The following is a 25,096-nucleotide window of genomic DNA, read 5'->3' as shown; positions in this document are numbered from 1 at the left end:
CATCGACCTATATTTTCGCTATTTTATAGAGTTTCACCCTAATATTTCTTCTAGTAAAAGAAGATTGCAATTTAATGATTCTAAATGTAGCAAGAAATATCTAACACCTTTCCACGAGTCAAGTTTACAAGAGACAGATGAATGTTTCTTGGAAAAAGTATGTCAAAGCGATTTAAACTTTAAATCCCCTACTGCGTTTAAAATCATCTCCAAGCTGACTGCATTTCATTAAATAAATCAACTGTTGAATGTGAGTTTCGAGTAATTTATCCTCGAGATTGTTTATTATATTATATTTATTTATAATTGTAGTATGTACTTCTTAGTAGTTTTGACTGCCATTGGATGAATTTTCTTTATTATTCCACTAAGTGACATGATTTAGCTTCTAGTAGAGCCACATCTATACTTAAAGACTTTTTCAAAAAAATACATCGTTTGTGAACTGTGCAATTAAAATAAACCCCAACTAATGTTTCTACTATATCTAAAAGTAACTGAGGAAAAAGCAGTCGTAGGAGGAGGTATATAATAAACAACTGACCTGTCTGAGAACTACTTTATATTAATTTTCCATGTGCCGACACCAAATATAGACTTGAATTTGTCCTCCAGAACAGTCTTGCGTTCCAACCACTATTGTAATAATAGTCGAATCATAAAGTTATTTGCCAATTTCACAGTCCAAGGTTTTTATCATATGCATGCTGTCAGTTAAAATATGTGCGACGACAAGGAGGATTATAAGTCAAAATAGCATCGACCTACATTTTCCAAGACTTGTCTCTTTTCAAGATTGTCATGAGGAAAGGTTTAAGCAATTCTTTCCATCGTGTTTTTAGCCAGCTAGTAATCCCATTTTAACTTTTTCAGGTCAAATTTTCATTGAGAATTCTTAGCTGAAATACAAGATATTTTCTTTTAATGATTGAACAGATTTTTTCCCGTTTATTATTTCCCTGTAGTACCTGATATAAATTGAAATAGGTGCCTTTATATTATGAACTAACACGAATAAAATACCACATGTTATAAATAATTACTTATTGTTAACCACTACACCAACTTTGTAAAATAAAAATAGAACCAAACGGTGTAATCTACATTTGTTCATACAGGAATGGCTGGTGTGTATACAGCAGTCTTATAAGTATAACCGATATCTCTCATTTTTCTATTTCCTTCATCAAAAGAAACCAATTTCGTAAAGCTTGACCTTTTAGGTTTCACTCTCCTGAAGGCCCTACATCTTGAAGGGTATTTAAAGATTTAAGGTCTTGTTGGAAGGTGGAGATAAAATGCAAGAAAAGCCTGCAGCAGCTAGACGGTAAACAAGTTGATGACGTTTGAAATATTCATAGGGACGACGTCAATACGAATATTCATAAGTATTCATATTCATTAGCTGTAAAATGAGGGTACTTTGTGAAAGGTCTTTACTTTTTTAACGACATTTCTTGTTAAGGGTTTACAGCCGAATCGTCTTTGTAAACGGGTTTTAGTGTTCTCCATTGAAAGATTTGTAAAACGGATTGTGTATTATGCGTTTACTTACTGATTTGTATTTATAATATCACGTTGAATTTCGTACTTATAAATGTATTAGGCTATGTTTTAAATACAGATTTCTTTTTAAATTATTCTTCTTAAACTACAGAGAAATGTAGCCAATAATGATTTTAATTTGTTTAATCAATAAATGATAATTGTTTAAATGCGTAGATTGTTTATTGACCTTGGGGTATGGTTATAGGGTTATATTTTTATCAGAAGGGTGCCGGATCAATTTCGTGAAATTCCTGTATTTTTTATAAAACAGGATTTTTTTAATCCTGGCTAAAAACTAGTCTTAGTAACAAGGCTACATAATTTGTCTATATATACGTGCACCTAATCATATTCACCCTCAAAACCTCTAACTGTGAGCAGTTACTGAACAAAGTAAAATTTAAGAAAGGATACTTCATTTGTTGGTCCTTAATTGCTCAAATGCTATCATCTTACAGTATGTGGTTCAAACATAAATAATTTAGTTATTTATAACATTTTATATATATAATAATATGTATAGACCCACTTTTAATCGTGTTTTGAACGTTTTTTTGCTCCACTACAAAGACTGATAATTATTTTTTTAAATTAAAACAGACATCGGATATGTCTTTTATTGCAGTTAGGAACATAATAAAACTCTTAGAATTTTTAGGTTATGTCTTCAATTTAAAGTTAATTGATACTTAAGTAAACTTGAGTTTTAATTGTTACTTTGGTTGTTGAAAATTGAAACAGTTGACAAAACAAATCTGTGTTTTTTACGTCGGAAAAATCCAAAAAAGATAGTTAACATTACTTTTACATAGTAAACATTATATTTCCGTAGTAAACAATGTAATGATGAATTTTCGAAGGTGATAAACAAGCAACGAAACAGGTTATTTCGCAGTAGCGTGGTGAAAAATACACCGTATTATCAGTGAATCTTAATGATTCATGGTATAAATTCAAAGGAAACCTACTAAGCACGAAAATAAAAAAAAATAATTTTGTAGAGCAGATCACAAATATAAAACGAAAATACACATCTCACTCCTAGAGAGCCGTTAACAAGTTTTTCACGTGCGAAAGTCAGTTGAAACTTTAGCCATCAAAGGAGAAACTGCGGATTTCATCTTTACGCCTCAACTTTACACGTTTACTTTCCCCTTGTCAAACAACCACTTGACGATTTTATGGTTCGGTCTCTCTAAGTCAACCCGAGTATATTTTCTAAAAATTTACAATTTTATCCATCCTATATTACAACTTACTTTGAACGACCATGACATTTTAGTGGTATTTATAATTTGCATTGCCTTGGAACAAATGGTGTATTTATTCATAAATGGCAATTATTAAATTTTGTATCAGTTTATACCTCTTAATATACCTATAAAAACAATGATTACGCATATAGCCGTGCCTTGTCGTAGTGTCCTGTAGTATATTCACGTACAGTATTGATTGCACTTTCGATATCCGTGTTTTGTGATTTCCGTCACTGTTCGTGTGTATGTGTTTAACGACGACCTCAACTTGAGTAGTGTCATTTGAATATGGCTGATGATAAGATTTAATATCAATTAACAATAGGTAAAACTAACAAGTAGGTAAATTTAAACATATAAACCCTTTAAAACTCTAGTTAAATAACTTTAACAAGAAATAAATTAGTTTTAATTTAAATGTGACAGCAATCTTCAGATTTTCTAGCAACCACTCAAACGTCTATGTTTCGTCGACAAATATGTTCGTTTATATATAAAACATTGCGTCAATGGTTCTTTTTTCAGAAGAGGGCCGCCACTATTTTAACTGTGGAAAAACCACAGTTTAGGTTAGGTTAGGTTAGATTATAGGGTTCGTCACACGTTTTTTTTTTTTTTTTTTACTTACTGAACAGAAATAATCACAAAAACCAAAAAATCACCTAACCTAATCTGTGAGATTTTCTACAGTTTAAAAACTGGCAGCCCTCTTCTAAAAAGGTTCGCGTTATTACTAAGATATGAATTAAGGTTGTACATGAAAATAATACTATGTTAGCTCCTGATTCGAAGTACTTATTTACTCGTCAGTCAACAATTGTTATTTCTGTGGTTTCTAGGAACACTTGCATACAAAATTTAAAAATCAACACCAAGTAAAAATATAGGCTATTTTGTTTGATTATGTATTACAGTATAGGCAGGGGCGGACTGGCCCGCCGGCCCACCGGCCGATGGGCCGATACGCCTTCTCAACATTCCAATATTTGCGCCCTCGTTAAAGGAAAAATTCGTAAAAAATTTAAAAAAAATGAGACGAGATGTGTTTTTAGAAAGCAAGAGGAAAAACTTAGAGTAAAAGTTTCAGCAGTGAATAGCAAAACGTAAAGTCGGGTGTGAGACCTGAATAGACACTGTCGACAAGCGAGAGCAACGCAGCTCTTCTCTCTCGTACGTGTAGGCCTACTCTGAGTGGAAGGCACTTTACTCTGTGGTCTGAGGTACTTAAAAACAGCTGTCCTCTTCCCGCGTCATTTTACGCCGAACCCGAAAAAAAACTGCACTGCGACTGCATCCGACATCGGTCGGTGTCAAAATGTCGTCTGTGGTAAACAACTAGTGAAGATAATTTAATATTATTCATATTTGTTATAATATTTAATTATTTCTCACACTATAACTATTTCACTTTAAGTCATATTTAATTTTTATCAATGTCAACTCAACTCTCTTGTAAAATGGCGTTTGCCGTGCATGTAATAAATAAATAAAGAGTGTGAGCTGCCAATTAAAATGTGTCTCTCTTTAGTGAGTGTCTGATTTGTGTCTCTGTGTCGAAAGCTTCAATTTATTTTTATATTATTTACCTACACAGGAAACATGAACGAAAGCAGTATTGTAGAATTACTACTTTTACAAAATTTAAATTAGATTTAGTGACAGTGTATTTGTTAACTTAACCATTACACAGTAAAGGTTAAACAGTAAACATTATTTTAATACCGTATGTGGCTACCGCCTATTAATTAATTATTTCAATATGCACTATGGCACTAATTTGGTCAACTTTCCTATTTTACTTACAGATAGCCAGCTCAAAATACCTTCGTAGTTCTCTCTAGGCTATTTCGTTTGTAGAAATAGGTTAGGTAGGCCTACTTAGGGTTACAGTTTTGACTTAATGTAATGCTAAAAAAGTTTAAGTCAATAAATTGGTTTAGTTCACAGTGAAAGCATATTGTTTGTGTTAAAATAATTTCATAGAAATCTAAAATATATAACTTCTGTTATTTACAGTGCCAAAAAATACAACAGTTGCAAGTTCAGGTTGTAAACAGGAAGCAAATGATTTATATTGTATGCATGCAGCCAAGTCATGCAAGGGAAAATAAAGAAAATACACAAATATAATACGAAAGAACCTAAGAAAATCATTTGTATTTTTATTTTTGTTAGGATATTTACTGTCAGAATAGCACCAAGTCGGGTGGGTAAATAGTCTAAATTTTGTAAACCAAACATTGACCAATAGTGTCAGTTATCAGATTTCTGATTTTCCACTGTTAATGCCTCTAGATTGCCTAAAAATGTCAGTTTACAGGTATAATTTGTAAAACGTTTTTCCCTCCATGCCCCCCAGACCCCCCGGTTGGCGCCTTCGGGCAGGTCAAGGTTTACGCCCTAATAGAGTACCCAGTCCGCCCCTGAGTATAGGAGCACCAAGAAATTATAGTATTCTTTGGTTTTATACACGGGTTTCGCTTTGCATTTGGCACACGAACGGCGCAGGTGTGTATTTCAGTGATGCACTAAAGGTAGCGCAACATAAATTTTCCCTCTCGCCTCTCAGGGTGTTTCAACTCAATCTTTTACCATTTAATCTCACCTCCTTTCACACAAAGGATAAATCATTCCATCCTTTCTGTTAAATATGTAACGTGAAATTAAAATATATTTTTTTAAGAAGATAAGAATGGTTACGAAATAATGTTTTTATAAAAACTCTTACGGTTTAGGCATATACCTTGGGCACTTAACCTATATTTTGTAAATAAATGTTTATAAAATGAGAGTTGATGAGGGTCTAAATCCCGGAATCATAGGCTAGAAGGCTCAACTTCATGTAAATTATATGACATGAGTTTCCTCTTTCCTGACAGTTAATTTTTTTCAAAATAATTCTGTGCGAGAACAGTATTTATCAACTTCAATACTTTCTCTTCAATTTTATAAAAAAGGTATGTTTTAAATTAAAGGATGGAATTATTAAGTATCCTCAATATTTCCCTCCTTAATAAAAACCTTGAACTTAATTTGTAATGGTGTTTATAATGCCTGATTTGGTAAATTTATTAAATTATTCTCCAACAGCGATATGAATGCAACAAAAATACCTAAGCATTTGAATGTTTCTAAAAAGATGTTGGTTGAGAAACTAAATTTGGACATTTGGACAGAATAAAGTAAACAAGAATAAAAATACTGTTGAGATGACCGGTCAAAAATCAAGGCCTGCCGCATAAACACAGAAGAGTGAGGCCAGATGGACCCTGGTGGTTGAGGGGGGGGGGTGGAAAAGGTCAGCCCCCGTGGGAGACCTTACGCCGCAAACCCCAAACCAATTTTATCCTGTCCATCAAAACATTGTTTACGTCCAGGATACAGATGTAGTCCATGTTTCTTTTACAGTGCATCGGTGACTCTTGAGAGATGGAAAAATACACTATGATTTCAACGAATGAATATTAATTTGTGTAACACAAAGGAAGGGTGTGACCATTCAAATAGGCGGCTTAAAATAGTTAAAATATACGCTATGAGCTCTACGAATGAATTTTCTTTTGTGTAACACAAAGGTGAGGTAAAACAATTCAAATAGGGATTTTAAACCGGTGAAAAATACACTATGATTCCTCCGAATGAATATTCCTTGTAACAATTCATCAAGAGGTTTTAAATATTAAAAAAGCCAATTATCTTTACTGATGTATATTTATGTGTGTAACACAAAGGAGAGGCTGTAACGTTTCAACTAGGTGTTTTAAAACTGTTGAAAATACACAATGATTACTACTAATGAATATTTTTTGTGTAATACAAAATAGGGGTGTAACAATTCAATTAGGGGGGTTTAAAAAGGTTGAAAAGTACATGATTATTCATAAAATAAATATTCTTTCGTGAGACACAAAAGGGAGTCTTAGGGGTTCTTAAACATGATTAATTTTTTTTAACTTTAACTTACGTAATAAAAGTTGCGATCAAACTTCCAGATAACGTTCTCTACGAGGCAATCTTTCCAGGGTATGTCCACGAAAACTTATAAGACCAAATTCACACAAAAAGAACGATCGTTTGGCCAAACAATTACGACGAAAGTACTGTTTTTTAGAGAGCGAGATTTTTCTACTTAGATCAAAATCTGTTTTACCAATCCAGGAAGAATTTAAGATAAAACAATATACTTGATGAGGTAAAAGGATTAATGCTGGAACTAAGTTCTCATTTTCACTACATTTGACATTAACAGACAACTGCCGTGAGCTAGAGTGTGATACCAGTAGTTAACAGGCATTTGCCGTTCCAAGAACTTTGTGATAAGGAATTGTTTCAGCAACTTTATCCTTGATAAGGAAATATGACAGACGGTTACGATCCTAAGACGTGTGAATGTGATTAGAATAGGTTTTTAAAATATATTCTGAGTAGTGTTTGAAATATATTTTATAAATGCAATAATCATACTCATTCAATGTTAAGTAGAATTTGATTTGTTTGTAAATAAAGAAAACTACAGAATGTCAAAAATATATTTAATATATTTACGAAAACTTTTAAACATAACACCTTGTAATTGTGTGAGTTTATAGTTTTGAAATGTTATACGTACTTTTTTGAAACTTAATCCTTCATTTCATCCTTCTTCTTTTTATTCATTCGTTTCTTTCATATTTGTTTTAAAATATAATGGATACTAATTCCTTGTGGAGTTTTCGAAAAAAGTAAAAAAAACACATACCTTCACACATTTACCTTCTAGTTGAAAACTTTGGTTACTAATTTTGAATAAAAACTTAATAAGAAGTCAACAATGAAATCAGCTGTTTGCGATTTGCATTGCGCAATAAGCAAGGTGCAACAGAGTTGTCCCAGTCATATGATATTCATGAGCAGACGACACGAAACTGGCTGCATTAGTAGGGAGACAATGTTTGTTTTAGGTAAATATTTAGAAAAATGTAAAACAAGTATAAGTAGGCTATATATAACTTTTTTTAGTAAGCATTGCTAGCTGTTGTGGAATATTTTAAATCACTTAAGTGCAATTGTAAATATTCTTTGCTAAACAAACCCATAAATTACAACGTTCTAAACATGTTTTAGTAAAGAAAATATTTGCTGTGTGATGTGATTTTCAATGACCGAAATACAAACGTAACTTAATAATAATTTACTAGTGTCATCATTGGCTAAATAGAAGTTTTATAGAGCACTATTGGAAAGAAATATCCCATAAAAGTTCTGTAGAAACTACACCACAGAAATTGGAGAATAAATTTTGCTAAGAATTATATAAACAAATACGAATCTTAAAATAGTCGTAATTTAAATTTTTGTTTTGTTTTGATTATGGCTCAGAAAAAGCTTCTCTTTGGTATAATCATATTAAGATATTATCATAAAGTTCGGAGACACCCTCTAAGAGACTTTGCCTCAATATTGTGTGTGATATAAATGTATGGAATTTCTAAACACTGCAGTACTATGCACCAAGGGTCGCTTAGAATTAGGGCAATATTTGAAGTTATTGCTTAGCTATGTAATACGAGCTTAGTAGTATAGCTATGATACTCGTCCAACATGAAATTTCTTTTAAAGAAAACAGATCTGATTAAGAACTGTTTCAAACTTTATGACAAATGGAAAAAGATTTGCATTGCTTCTATAACTATTTCAATTTCGTTTTTTTGCGTTTACTACATTGTATTTCATTGAAATTACTACTTATAAGCAATCTAAATACATCAAATCTTTCATAGGCATTACGAAAATACTATAAAATCTCTTATTTTTTCATGTAGCGTAGCCCAAAGTATTTATGCATGACATTAAAAAATATCAGATTAATATTTTTTTGTTTTAATTTTTTCTATTTATTAAATTATACCCAACATGTTCTGGACAAATACTGAAAAAGTCTGCTAAGGATAAAAATGTCATAAAGATAGTAAGATCTACGAGTATACTACGAACAATAATTTGTACTTGTTGCAACTACAAAATTAATATACAAAAGATCACATATTATTGCAATATGAATGGACTTCAAAATGCTATAATTCCTATGATTCTAATATTTAAAACTGTAACATACCATATGCATAATGAAGTCTTGGTGTATAGGCCTAGTATATCATTTACCCGTTGGCCAACAATTTAATTAAGCAGGAATACATTACATAATTAATTAATCAAACTAATCTACATAGCAAATTTTCATGCAGCGAATGTTTAATAGTTAAGAATTAGTAGGCACGAAACACGATTTAAACAATTAATTAACATGTACAGTAGCGTGCAGTCTTGCAACCACACAGAATAACTCAATAATGTAAAATATCATTCATACATTGTTCTATAATTCTGTGTTTTGTACATAAATATAATTGATTGTTTGTAAAAATGTATATGGATTGGTTTTCTTGTCTTGTATTAAAAAGCATACATTTTCTATTTAGTATTTGTTTTAAATTTAAAAGTCTACGTACTCCTCGATTTCCATTTGATTTTCAATTTAAATATGTTTAGCCAGATTATTTCAGTGTACTGATAAGAATTGGCCCATCGAGCTATCACATATTAACGTGAAAAACGTTTAAATCACATACCATCTCGGTACGGGTTTAATTAACTTCATTCTTTTTTAATGGCTTATCAAGAAAAGCTTATCCTCTTAAAATATCAGTAATGTATTTCATATACTGTAATGAATTCATGTATATTATTTTTGTATCAGCTAAAGAGTGCACACTTAAAACTTTTAATACGTTTTAGACCATTCCAAATCATTAAAGGGACAATCAAAACCACCTTGTGTAAAAGTGCGTTCGAAATCACAAAGCTCGATGTTTAACATATTGTCATACCAACATCACAGGCCAAATTACATTGAGGATAAAAAGTCAAGTTTAAGTGAAAAGTAGTATGTAGAAGTTGGCGACTCTTGGTGGGTCATTGTAGTTTGGTTGGTACCACTGTCTGCTGAGTTTTAACTGCCTTAGAAGTAGTATGTAGAAGTTGGCGACTCTTGGTGGGTCATTGTAGTTTGGTTGGTACCACTGTCTGCTGAGTTTTAACTGCCTTAAAAGTAGTATGTAGAAGTTGGCGACTCTTGGTGGGTTATTGTAGTTTGGTTGGTACCACTGTCTGCTGAGTTTTAACTGCCTTAGAAGAACTTTGTTCATTGTTTGAGTGCCAAGCTTCAAACCTAATTTGGGTTGTTCTTTGCAATAAGAAAAAACAATGGTTTTTATTATTAAAGAAAATCATTTGTTCTCCTGGTATTTTAGTGTAATCAAGTAATATGTTTCTTTTATTCTCTTATTTACTATTATCTATTCGTCAAATAAAATTGAATGCATTTTAAACAATGACATCTGTCATAAATTATTGCGTTTTGAAGTTTTTACAAAGTTTTTTATTACTGTTCACAGTAGAATTACTTCTTATCTGAAACGTACAGAGAAAATTGCTTACTTCAATTGACCATGGTTAAACCCCTATAAAAAGTGAAATATTCTACATTGCCAACAACAGTGCAACTTGTTTTGTACTAGTTTGGTATACATTTCATTTCCACGTTTAATTAGATGTCTTGTGATGTCACTTTCAATATTTGAAGAAAAACACTGAGTTCGATTAAGCCACCGACACCGTTTATTGCTGTAAAATGCAGTTTTTTTTTTTTTTTTTGGATACGCTAACTTTATTCGTACCTTATCTAAAATGGTAGCTCAAAGTGAACTGAAGACCTTTTATGTGCTCATAAACTAGGTACCAATTAAAAAACCATCTATAAGATAAAATATCATATTGTAAAAAGGATGTATAGCAATGATTGTAGAGCAAGAGATAGATGCTTTATAGTTACATTTTTACCCTTTAGCTTATCAAGTTCAAAACATTTATTGACATCAACTTGTGCCAGCAATCCCAGGAGGACAGACTAACCCAATACAGCTTGTGACGTCGACCAAGGATGGAAACAGCCGGCAACTTTTATCCACACAAGTTGTCTAAGTTTACTTACAAACTGTCAAAGTCAACTAGTGGGCTTCTGGACAGTGTAAGGCTGACAATTTGAATTAGAGTTTCCAACTATATTAAATGTATCATGGATTTGGTCCGGATAGTTCTCCTAGGAAAGATCTCTTTTCCTCGTTTCCTTCATTCAGTCACATTAATATCACATTGTTAAAAGCTATTGATTAACCGGATTTGAACCTAGGACCTCAGGATAAAGGTCCCGTGCCAAAGTCCATTAACTTTCTTTTCACAATTATCATTATAAAAATGTAAAAAATATCAGTTAAATTAATTGTGAACAGGGGAAATATTACCTTACCAGGAATCGTTTAAATTTAATTTGACTAATAAAAAAATAACTTGAGGGTTTGTACTGATCTAATTGTTTTTAAATGTAACCATTTTACAATAATGAAAGGAATTGTACTTTTGGGTTTTCAGATTCGTTGTTTTCCCTTTATATGTTAATCAATTGAATATGTTATTTCATCAAGTTTCAAGGTATAATAGGGGTACCACAAACACAGTTATTCATAAAAAATCGTTAAAGGATGTTTGGACAAAGCTGATATACTTTTCAAATAAATATTTGATGATGTAACGTTGACAGTATTGTGTTTGCAATTAAAAATAAATGTGAAATGTTCAAGTTTAAAAACATCCAAATAAACGTATATTTTATCGAGATAAAGTGCAGTGATCTGGTCGTTGGTTTGTAAAACAAAACCCGCAGAAGTTTGTGGTTCATCGTCAACTGAACACTGGAATGATCTCTTTTAATTTGTGTCCACAAAAATATAGCCCATATTTAAAAAATGTGTGTGATATTTATTACATATTTATTTTTTACTGTAACGGTTCATGTATAAAATAGATATGATCACGATAGTATTTTATTAAATTAAATAAAATGACGATGCAAATTGAAACTTATGACGCGGAATAATGTCAAAAGGAACGAAATAGCTGTTGGTGTAATGCATTTTATTAGGATTGTTTTTAGTACAATCTTTTTTTATAGATATTTTACTATAATATAGCTAAACCCAGTTCACAGTAAATGAAAAATCGTGTATAAACTTACTCATGATAGTATATTTTTATATCTGGTCCAACTGATATTAATAGACTATGAATAGAGATTATTTTAGTAACAATTGAAAAAGATAAAGATGACAAGTTAAAGATTCCTTAAGAATTTAATCATCTGACAAATCTGCCTTGGTCATCAATCTGCGCAATTGCCACTTAAAACAAGTTTACCCTTCAAATTGTTTTTGTTTAGAATCACTGTATTGTGAATTTAAATCATTGATCTGTAGCAATCAATCTACGTTTAATAAGTATAAAAAGGAGCAAACTTACTATTGCTAACTCTTTTTATGTTAAATATACAAGTGCGTAGCCGTCCAAACTCATAATATTAAAGAAAATTTATTTTTTTACTCATGTCTGGTCGAACAAATTGGAATATTATAATGCATTTGATTTTAATAGCCGTATGTGGTTGAGCTATTGTAAAAATATCTTAGTACTATTCGGAAATAAATCAATGTACAACTTTTTTACTTTTGGATACCAGTACAGATACTATTCTTTAAAAAAAAAGGTTAGTATTTTAGCCTTGCATTTTCCCGTTCACATAGACTATCAATAGTCATAAGTAAAATGTTGCCACGAATTTATTCTATTTGTTATATTTATATATTGAAGGAAAGATTCTTGGTTCGTATTTTCATCACAAATTGAGTCGTAGGTGTAGAACTAAGGAGAGAAGTTATGTATAGATAACAATGATGAATCGTCCCAACCGTGCCACGGAGATGTTACTTAAGTTACTTTTTCCTCACACGCGACTTTTTCTCCCTTAGCGGAAGATTTATAAGTTGTAAAAACCCGACGTAAATATATATAACAGTGTTGTATGAGTTTTTAAACAACACAGCAGTTCAATTTCAATGCTTGTGTAGTTAAGGTATCAACTTGATGTGTATGTATACCTTTGGTACTTTTTACTCTACGGTTTTTTAGTCGGTGGAGTGACGGACTTTGAATGCCGTGGGTTTGGGTCTGGGTACCTGCCGACATTTTATCAATACAGGAACACTCTACTGTGCCAGGTCTCCTCATGCTTTGCTGGATACTTTCTATCAACACAGGCCCAAGGCCTTGTGGATGAAAGTGGAAGGATACAAAACAGACTACCAACCTCTTTAGGACGAATTAAAAATATATACATCTTTGTAGTAATTTTGCCCAATGTGTTGGCATTATGGTATAAAATGAATACTCGTTTTAGTTGCAGTTAATTTTACTCATGGATCAATAACTGTATGTGTAATGCACAAAACATGCAAATGTAAACTAATGTCTCATAATAATGCCAATAGAGAACGGAACACCATTTAGGGAAGTGCTAAAAAGCACTTAAGTACACTTTGTTGCTTTTAGAGACATTGTACCAATATTGCTAAGTTAATAACAACAAAACGTTAAAATGGTACCAACGTAATAAATGTAACTCAATTTGGTTACGCAAAAAAGTACAATTACAATTTAAATCATCCATTAGAAAAAAATCTAAATTGATTCGAAGCAAAAGAAAAAAATATATTGTTTTAATTGTAAGGTAGTTAGTAATACGTTGATTACGAGCCCCTAAGCTTGTTTTGCATATTGATAGTTCAATCAGGACCGTAGTCATAATGTTTTTAATTTGTGATACAAAATAACAAAACATAAGTTATAGTGCAAAGAAAGATAAATTATATAACGTGTAATTAGAAATTAAATAACATGTTAAGTAAAAAATTGCATGTTCTGTCTAGACTCTAGATAATAAATTATTACTAAACAAATAAATAATGAACTCACTTAACATTAATAAAAGCCATATTGAGGTAAAACGTATAACTGAGGCTATATAAAAAAGTATATTGAGGCTTTATATTAAGAGGTAGTTGTGTTTGATTGGACGCATTGTTAAGTAAATGTAAATTCCAATAATTGATAATCCAAAATATGACATTCATAATTAAAATAAGTATAAAAATAGATAAAACAGTAGTTATAATTATTTTTTTACTGCACACATGGAAAAATGCTATCTGAACCTTTTTGTTAACAGTGTTGTAAAATATCATGATAACAAAATTAAACCGTAAATGGTATTTACCCAGAAGTGAATACCTACTTTGAGAACCAAACGATTTTCGTAATATCTATAGGAACCATATAAATTATAATCAAATATTTGATTTGTACAATCCACATAAAACTTGGGTTGATGTATATTATTCGACATGCAATTCCAGATGGATTTGATTGTTTTATTAAGTATCAGAGGTATCATTAATAATGGAAGTTAAACTGGTACTGGTATCCTCTTTATTTCTTAAAACAAACACATCCAGTGAATGACTCTCCAAGACGAGTAACATATGCTTCTCCACGTCATGCGCTATAATGACGTCATTAATATTTATAGGGTTGGCATGCTTATCTGTAATGAGCTACTGAGTATGTTTTGATTTTAAAATGCATCCCCTACAACTTTTCTTCAACATTACGAAAAATTGTTTTTCAATAAATAATGGATATTCATACTTTAAAATTCTTTTATGTTTTGAATCATACTAAAAGTATGATATGTTTCATTTGGATTTCTGGATGGGACACAATTATTTTCACTATCAATAAATACAAATTCATAATGAGGACATTTAAGTGGTGATTTTACAGACATAATTGCACGATAGACAAAATGCAAACACATCACAGCATTAAGTTGATAGAACTATGAAAATTCACATATTTTACACACCTATTATCGTATCATGAGTTTATGCACGAAAATTGCAAGCCAACAGAAGCTTTTATATGTTTGGTTACTAAACCTCAACTTTTTTTATAACCAATAAGCAAACCAAGCCCTATACACTTCCTTAGTTAAATCAAAATACAATATTTTTTTATTAATAATTTCTTTTACTATTACTTATTTTTTATTAATGAATACATTAGGTTATAATTTATTTTAAGCTCTACATGACGGGATAGCTACTTAAGCAGTACAGTCTTAGATTTGTTTAAAAATACGACTGCACCAAATAAATACCACACCAATTGAAATGACAACAGTAGTTCAGTGTTCAGGGTAACCTCTTTGTTCGTTCTATTTCATACCAAGTAAATAGACGACGATTTCATACGCTGACATATTCTCAAGTCTGTTTTTTACGCTCTAATAAAAACCGTATAAAGTCTGCAAAGTTTTCCAATCTCGACCCACAAATTCAAGGAGTGAGAATTCAGTAAAGGAAATTCCTTTAAATTAGCAATGTTGCATAACTATTTAGTTTTGAAATTACTCATTACTCCCTAAATTGAGAAAACTATTTAGCTTTTAGAAAATGTTTCTCAAGAAGTGGAGACTAAGCTGTGAAATATGATTGAAAACGTAACACCTTCGAGGGTTAGAAGTTTTCAAGGGGTGCCTTATTACTATAACATCATAATCTAGAGTTTAATTAAGCACTAGTTTCATGCTTACAAGGTACAATATTACTTAAAGTTACCGTTACAACATCGAGGAAGGTAGTTAATAAACTTAACCAATACTTAGCATAAACCGTAAAAACACAATACGTATTATTATTTATTGTGTATTATTTGTAATCATACAAATACTATACAGTGTGTAAATTAAATTAAGTAGTCTTGAAACAAATATGTATTATTTGAAACAAATCTGTATTATTTAAACCATCATAGATGGTAATATTATGTTTGTGGAATTTACTGTTAACATAGGTTCCGCAATTTTTTACAGCAACAATATTTTCAATAAAGTATATTGATTAAAAAGGTTAATATTTTTAACCCCTTTAACAGGGTAGGGGGTGGAGGTGACTTGTTTTTTTTTTTAATAACAACCCCTATTGAGTGACCCATCATTTTGAAGGGCTCGTCAAAATAAAAACAATGATGCAAACCCGAGGTAGATATTTCACCCCTAGCCTAAAGAGTAGGTATTCCAACATTTGATTCATGTGAAAAAAACACCCATTTTGGAATACCCGCCATTTTGACTAGGAGTGAGATATTCACCTCGGATTTGCGTCATTGCGTTTCTTTTGACGAGCGCTTCACTCAATAGGGGTTGTTATTTTAAAATATTTTTGATGTAACAAATTGCGGAACCTCTGTTAAAAATTATTGCCACAAACAGAATAATTGCCACAAACAAATTACAAATTTGTTACAAATAAATAACAAATAAATAACAAATAGATTGCCACAAACAAATCTGTTATTTTAAGATCGAAATAGATAGATATATCTATTTCGATCTTAAAATAACAGATTTGTTTCAAGACTTCATTTACAAAATGTATAAATATGTTAAGTGAAACATACTATTTTGGTCACACATATATGTTTTCTCATTCTTTTAAATCATGCCATTTAATAAAGAAATGTCTCAAAATATCATGAAGGCAATAACATTTAGACAGTTTATAGACTTTTATTACATCACTACATACATTTTTGCCTTGAGAGATAACTTGCTATGCTTAAAACATTGATTATGTTGCCAACCCAATTTATTATGGTGCGTAATAAAAATTATATCATTTGTTTACCTTTTGTAATAAATGAGCAGCGAGAAAGTAATTTTGGAAATCTAAAATCTGTTGAGTAAAAAGTAAAAAAGGTTTATGGGGTAGAAAAGTGTATGCAGTGCTCCGATTCTTATGCTCAGATAATTACCAGTACACTATATAAATATATAGCTATTGTTCTTATAATATAAGTAAACCTCTTATAAGTAATCGGATCATGGAATTTTCAGCGTACACAAATTAGAAAACTCTGGATGATAAAACACTTCTATAATGAAACAATAAACATTTTCTCAGTGAAGAGCTAAATTGTTTTTTCGTTGTGTACGCAGCAAAACAGTATTTAAATCGACTGCAGTACAAAGTTCAACACTCTTCTCCCTGTAAACATCATTATAAAGCAGAGAAAAGTTTTCCAATCTGCTAAACACACACTGGACCCAAACTCCCTCTTTGTACCTTTAAAGTAGTTTTACATTGTAAATTTTCTTTTTTGGTTGATTTTAAAAAGTCCCTCTGCCAAAAAAGAAAATAACAGTACTTTGTATCAACATTCTTTTCGAAAAATACATGTTAGGCCTAAAAAGCTTCATCAACTCTTGCAAGTAAGAATACCCTTTCCAACTTTCTACTCCAGGTATAACATGAAAATAAGTTTACCATTTAATATTCCACAATGCTTTGAAAATTGTAAACTGTAGAATATCATGTTATAAAAAATATCAAAGAGTTTCAAATTTTAAAACAATTTTTTTTTCAGTTTAACAATTGAAATTTGTGAGTGAAAAAAACTATAAAGATTAAATAAACCATATGCAGGTACTTATGTGCAAATGAACGGTATCTAGATGTTAATGTGGAAATAAACCGTGTGTAGGTACTTTATGCAAACAAACCATACTTAGGTATTATGTGAAAAAAATTGTAGCCTACGTAGGCACTTTGCACAAATAAACTTTATGTAGGTACTAATGTGCAAACAAACCATGTGGTTTTTGTTTAGTGGTTAGAGCGCAGAACTTCAAACCTTAGTTTTGAATCCAATGAATTACTAATGAAATATCTGGACCAACCTATGGGACGCTTTTTCATTGGTTTAAGCCTTATCTTCCTTAACCTTCCAAAAACACAAATGATTCGTCCCAGGGAACTTATTTATTGGACACTCCCTCCACTAAAAAGCCAAACAATAAATGTAGGTACTAACCTCGACTATTTCTAAGATAGGTAGCTTAAAACCCCCGCTTTGATTTATAATATAAAAGTAAGACAATTTTCCACACTGTAATTATTCCACAGTATATTACAACACCATAGTTTGCTGTTGTAGTTTCAGTAATTAAACCAGTCTAATTCAGCAGCGGTTTGTTCATTTCTGGATGCAAGGGTGATTTAAACACAGCTCTCTGTACAGACCGAACTGTAAATCCTTCATGTGTCATCCACACTCACTTTATTTTTCATTCCATGCCAACTCCCATTGTGGAGTTTAAATAATTAAATTATGGAATTTGAGTTTGTAATTTTAATTTGGATATTTGTAAAAGTATCTGTGTTTTGGCGATATGTAGAATAACTTTGCTATGTTTTACTTTTGTTTGTAACTTTTTAAATTTTTAAGTTTGTAGTCTGGTGGTAATCTTTTGTTGGATGGGGTAGTCAGAACAGGTCCTTTTCCGGATTAAACGGGCTACCATCGTATGTTTTGGAAATCACAATTTTTACCACCAAGACAATTGATTCGAGGTTTAAAAACATTTAGAGTGGTATTGATTTTTCTTTTCTCAACTATTTTTCAATTGTGGTTTGTTACTTACCTGGTTAATTTTCAATTGGTAAGACAACATATTGTATAATAGTTCTTCCCATACAGTTAACTAAAATTCATAAACATGTGACTTGGGTTCTGAACCACCAGGTTATGGCGATGTCTCACAGCTAAAAGCAATTAGTGATTGGCTAGATTTGAACAACAACTTTCGGACAGAATGTCCAGTACTCTGAATACTACACCAGGTCCCTCTTTTGTTGTATGAAGATACAACTACTTATACTTACTTATAACTACTTAACTACTGTACTTATAGGTCATAAAGTTAAGTCCTAATAAATGGTCTAATATATGTATTTAGGATGCAAGCCATATAGACTCTCTCATAATCTCATGGCATATTATCATTTGAATTCATGACGAAATGATTAATGTTCATTTCGTTATGAATTCAAATGATAATATACCATGAGATTATGGGAGAGTCTGTATGGCTTGCATTATTCATGTCTATACAAACATTATTCATGAATCCTTGTGAAAAAATACCTGTTGCTGCCAGTGAAGAATTTATAAATATCTAGCCTGCGACCGTAGATTTAATAAAGATGAATACAGAACATATTGGAATTGAAAACATGTATTCCACATATCCAATGCAGTTTATATTAGCTAAGTAGAGCTTGTCAGTAACATGTCAAATACTTTTATACTCCATGTCAGTCATGAGGATGACAATACACACAAAATGCATTGCATATTGCAGTTATTGAAAGCAATTCAGTTTATATTCCATAGCAATAAGTGGTACACACTAACACTTGGTATATATGTAAAACATGAAAATGAAGCAAATTATATACTTAAAAAACTAAATATTAGTCTACAAAAAGCTTGCAAAACCAGAATTAGGTTATAGGAGAAAATAATAAATTACTAGTGGCTTCTAGGGACATAAGTCCCTAAAAAGCTCAAATTTAAAACAAATTATTGTAATATTTAAACAAACTCAGAATCAATATAGATTTGTCTTGATAGATTAACCCTGTACACTATTTTGTTCTGTGTAAAACAGTCTCTTTGTTTGCTTTTGTTGGTGTTATTTTCAATAAAAAGTGTGAATCACTCTAGGAGCTTAACTCTGCCTAAAGCAGCAAACCTATACCGTAATTGATTGTGAATAAATACTGGTTTACTAAGGTAGTTTTAGTCTTGTGGTTAATTATGGTAAAAAAAGCCTTCCCAGATTGGAATTTTAGACATTGTCTGCGTAAAAAATTAAAAGGCATGTAAAGGTGCGTGGAGACATAGAAAAAATGGTTGAGATAAGCTTAGTTCGTGGTAAAACCGCTAAATTAGCAACCAATTATTATTTCTAATTTTACACTCCTTTTATAAAGGTTTGATAAAATTTGAGTAAAGGCATCCCATCCTAGATTTGTTTCTGATTACCATAAAAATATAAAATAGCATGAGGTGGTATTCCTCCTAAAAGTACGATTGACTTTACATTCTATTATATCAAATATTTAAACGTTCAGTGGGTTCATAGTTTAGACCACCAAATTTGAATAAAATAATTGATTTCAACATTCAAAGACATAATATAAAAGTCTCAACTATAGGCAACGTTATACCTATAACGTATACGTTATATACTGTTCAACTCAGAACGATCTTAAATGTTCGTCAACTTTCCATTCTTGATACATATCTTACAATCCTGTTAATTTCTGTTCCAGCTTTATCAAAAGAGAGGCTGCTGTTTTCCTGGGAGTGGACAAGGAGACGGAGGCTAGGGAGCGAGCAAGATGGCTAGAGAGGAGGAAGAGACTTTGCACCAGGAAATACGGCCTCAAGCCCGAGCACTGCCAGACCCCAAGGCCCACTGAATCAGTGAGTAATAATAATTGTAACGCTTAACTTAGAATCCCAAAATCTTATAAGACCATTCGTTTTTATGAGGAGACATTCTTGTTGGATGGTCTGGAAGGAATTATAAAATTCCCTTCCAAGGATTTAAATTATTGTCTTCCAATGTAAGATTGTCATCCAATGGTAGAAAAGATTGTCTTCCAATATAAGATTGTCATCCAATGGTTGATAAGATTGTCTTCCAATGTAAGATTGTCTTCCAATATAAGATTGTCATCCAATGGTTGATAAGATTGTCTTCCAATATAAGATTGTCATCCAATGGTAGATAAGATTGTCTTCCAATATAAGATTGTCATCCAATGTATGATAAGATTGTCAGCAAGTGGTTTATAGGATTCCAAAGAGTGATAAAATCATTTTTCAAGAAGTGATATTGTCTTCCCATGACAGAAATCTTCGTTGAAAGAGTTTTAAAACCGTTTTCCAAATCTTGGTGAAATCGCCTTCCAATGCTTGGTGATATTTTATTTAAGAGAAGGAGATGATTCTCTTAAAACTATTACAGTATATTAAGCTTATAGGAAAATATAGACGTATTCATAACAGTATGATTGTGATTCTAAAAGAATGATTTTTCGTTATAATTATTGGACTATATAGACTGTACATGGTAAATATTTGAGTCTTAAAAGTATCAGAAGTAAGCTTTAGTGAGGTCAATCAGAATTATAAAATAGATATTATAATGTCACCCCATCTGTAGCAATAACAATATATGAGAACAATGTAAAAAACCACCAACTCCAAACAATTCGTGTAGGTTTTAGTGATGTTTCACTTGTTTTCAACTTTATCTCTGAAAGTCTGTTTTCCTTTGTTCCATTTTCATTCAAATACATCGATACAACATTATTGAAACTTTGTACAAAAGCTTATTGGGGTAATTTACCCTCTAACTGTTTCCAAACTGAATGGATGTATCAACGTATTTTCCAACTCTTTGTGAAAAGGAACCATTTACTTCTTCATTACTGTAACGGTAACATTGCTGTTAACAATTGAAGCAATTTATAATTACAATTTACGATCCAAGCATACCTCTCCTAACATATTCAATAGGTTTTATTTGTAATTGTGCGAATAGAGACGATACACGTGTCTTTTACGAATGCAGTTTGCTTTTGAAAATGTAAGCTCTTATTTATAATATTCAACAAAGCTTTTCACTTTAAGTGGTCTAGTGAAAGGTTGTTAAAGTTTTCCTCGTGCAATATTATTTTCACTAAATAGGTTATAAGGAATTATTATATTTTGAAAATTTTTGCAGTTTAAAAGAGTTCCTTATTATTTAATCTATTTTAAATGTGTACACGCATCTATTATGAGAAACATACAATGTTACTTTTTAGTAATTACTAACTTTTTAAAGCGACATGTGTTGAAGACTGTGTTTTTCTATATACGAACCAGTAGGATGGTTTTATTTTTATAAAATATATAAATCAATTTGAAAACTAAATAAAAAAATGTGTGTAATATATTAATAGACCTCAAATTAGTTTGACTCAAGTCTTTAATTATAAATAAAAAAAACAATTCAACTCTATAATAAATGTTAATTTTTTTATATTTGATTGCTACCCAAAAAAATACACAAGTTCCCTATTTTTCATAATTCACAATATAGGATGTAATACGCACAAGAATAATTAAACTAAACAACTAATTAATATTTTGTGTATATATCTATACGAGAAGATTCGTTAAAATAATCACTCTGCTTTTGAGTGTAGGAAGGGAAAATAAATGCTAGGGAGATAACCAGATTAGAGACAGTTCTTCTTACTGAAAAGACTATCCTGCTATTAATGATCAATAGTTTTTGGTGACACCTTTTAAATACATGTATTATTCTAGAATGGTATAGTATTTTCTTTTGTGATGAAATCACATGTTGTATAACTTTTATGTTCTTTCTCTTGTAATTATTTTATTTTTCCATTAGAATATTTTGATTAACTCTGACGCCAAATGTTCATTTGTGTTGCTCGCAGGCTGATGGGGGGAAGGACGAAGGAGAAGATGCTCCGAAGTGGACGGAACCTCCTGTCCGACGGAAACCCTCAGTGGCCAAGATGACATTCAAGGGGATGGCTCTAGTGGTACAGGTAAGTGAGAACAAAACTTCTGAAAAATACAATAAAAACTGACAAGATTAAAAATATATATATAAAAATTGAAAAAAACTAAAAATATTATAACAAATATAAAAATAAAAAAATCTTTAAAGTTAAAAGTTAAAAGATATAACCAAATATATTTAAAAGTTATAAACAAAACAAAAACAAACTATTTTCAAAAATGTTTAGAGGATTTACGTATTTTTAGAACTCATTGGCTAATCATTTAAGCTTTGCAATGTTTTACCAAATATGATTCTTCTACAAAAATATATATTCGCAGTAAAAGTAAATTAAATCAGTTTACAAACTTGATAGAATTTTTCACCAGACCAAAACATCAGTTGGTGGTAGACCTGTTAAATTGATAGTTTGCAAAACGGAAACCACAAATGAATGGTTGTGGTTTAATACACAACAGAATGCAAACATCACTGTTGTCGGTTACAATATTAATTTTTCGTGTGAATCCATGGTTAAAAGATATAGGTTGACTCGGTTATCAAATCTGGTGTTACCTGTTTATTATGAGTCCTGTGAATTGGAAGTTGGGAATTTTGTTGATTTTTTTTTGTTGACTAAATTACTTTTTAATTTTTTTTTCAAATTACTTAAATTTACAATTGACATTTTAACCAAGTATTATTATATGGATATCAAGTTGTTTACATAGCATTATATTTGATTAGAAAAGTTCCTACATATGCATAAGATGTAATTGTTAGTAATGGAATAGTCTTATGGGAAATGCTCAACCAATCCTGTTAAACTATATTGAAAAACTAATAAGAAATTTTGATACAAAAAAGTTTTTAAACACTTAGTACCCTAAAAAACACATAAGTGTGCAAGTTCCATAATATTTATAATTATTATTTTTTCGTTTACTGAAATATCTAAGGACACAAATGTCAAACAAAATATTCACTTTCTAAACGAAAGAAGCTGATAGAGTTAAAGATATCAATAGAGTTGCCAACCTTTCACTAAAAATACACTACTGTGCATTACCACAGATAATATATTATCTGTGGCATTACACACTAAGTTGAAATTGTTCCCAGTTTTGCAGGAACGACAATAACTTAGTTTAGTTGAACCTTCCGACAATGCTCTTGTAAAATACTCTTTTTATCTTACACACAACCTTTTAAGTCCTGCCAAACTAAAAGGGAGGGTAGGGGGATGATTTCTCTTGTAAAATGTAGCATCTTTATATTCCAATCAACAGTCATCATGTCAAAGTAACAAAAAATACTTTCAATAGTAAGAGGCTCAATTGACTTCAATCTCTCAGAAAATTTGATTAAACTGGGTAGTGCAGTATGTATCTACATGCTACATATATTGAAGATTTGTCTACTTCATTGTCCAAATCAAAATATACAACATAACCAATTTTTGTAACCCACAATACAAATGTTCCATCAATAAAAGATTAACTGCAACCATTAGACTTTTTTATGTGTTTAATTTTGGTGACATTTGAATTCACTGATTTGACTAAATGTTCCTCTTATTTTATGGACGATTTTATCATTTCTACTTTATTCATTGGTTCATAACTGATTATAAACAAAAGAACATACAAATCATATGTTGTATTCAGATTAATTAAATAGCTGTAAAGTTTGGTTACAGAACACAAATCTTGGGGAACAAAACGTCCTCTACACAAACTGGAGAGAACTAACCTAAAAGTTATTTTTGGCAGATCCGTTAAAGATGACATGCCACAGGGTCCACTAACTTCTCAGATAGGACAAAAAATGTGAAAATCTCGTTAATAACTTTTTTCCCCCATTTTTGTCATTAATAACCTCTATTTTACTTTTTTTCTTTTGTCTGGTTTTATTGCACATAAATTAATCACAAAGACATGTAAGTTTTTGCTATGGTAACGTGAAAAAGACCTAAAAAAACATTCACAACCATCCCACTTTTACTAATTATTGTTTCCCCCCCCCCCCCCAAATAATATGTCAAAATCAGGTTCTTTTTTTACGCTACAACATTAATTACAAGTAAATTACATTTATAATTAATTTAATATTTTTTGACATTGTATAAAATGTCTACTTTATTACCCAAAGTCAACCATTCCACCTAACCAATCTCCACGTACCCTTTACTGCCCCCCTCCCCCTCACCTGAGCTGTATCTCTTGAGAGTATCGTGTTTTGCTTAATTTCTCTATTAGAACTCGGCAATCCGTCAAAACATATAGTACAGTTGTTCTGCATTGCATATTGAACGGTGTGGTGTACAGTGGGGAAGTGGGGGTGAGAGAGAGAAAGGGTTGAAAGTGGGCCAGATAACAATGATGTATCACCCGACCGACCCACACCATAAATGGAGCTGTTACATTAGTTACTTTTTGTCGACACGCAACTTTTGCAACCATGGTAGAGATTGTAGATGGATAACAGCAAAAACTACCAATGCATCAGCTGTTTGGGTAGACCCCTGATAAAATCGAACTGACAAGTATTAGGTTTGGTTAATCATTTTTTTTTATAATGAACATAATCATGACAAATTAAAAAATTGCATTTTTTGCATTTTTTGCATAATTTCAATATTTTATAACCCTTACCGATAAGGGTTATTGACAAGCTAATGGGAGAAATTACTCAAACTGCTGATACCGTTTATTTGGTATTTCTATATTATTATCCATTTTAAATATTAACACACTAAAAATAATGTGCAATGTCTTGCAGGAACTACTTAACTCTCTCATTTACACTTTTTGAATTTTTTACATTTATCTCATCATCTTTGTACAATGGCATCTCCAAATAGTGATTTTAA

The 25,096-nt window shown here is 31.2% G+C and overlaps 1 protein-coding gene across 3 annotated transcripts in view; it reads left to right on the top strand.

Moving 5' to 3' along the window:
• Positions 1-25,096, top strand: part of LOC129004987 (inactive rhomboid protein 1-like) — a 278,942-nt gene that overhangs the window by 229,095 nt on the left and 24,751 nt on the right. For all 3 annotated transcript variants that reach the window (XM_054433719.1, XM_054433718.1, XM_054433717.1), the window contains exons 6-7: positions 19,967-20,120; positions 22,157-22,270. In XM_054433719.1, the coding sequence (XP_054289694.1) occupies positions 19,967-20,120; positions 22,157-22,270 (268 nt within the window). The remainder of the gene's footprint in view (positions 1-19,966; positions 20,121-22,156; positions 22,271-25,096) is intronic.

This window comes from Macrosteles quadrilineatus, unplaced genomic scaffold (genome assembly GCF_028750875.1).
Source record: "Macrosteles quadrilineatus isolate MER2022 unplaced genomic scaffold, UCM_ALF_1.0 Scaffold_14__1_contigs__length_3811126, whole genome shotgun sequence".
NCBI lineage: Eukaryota > Metazoa > Arthropoda > Insecta > Hemiptera > Cicadellidae > Macrosteles > Macrosteles quadrilineatus.
Note: the sequence above shows the minus strand (reverse complement) of the source record. Positions and strands in the feature narration are given on the sequence as shown.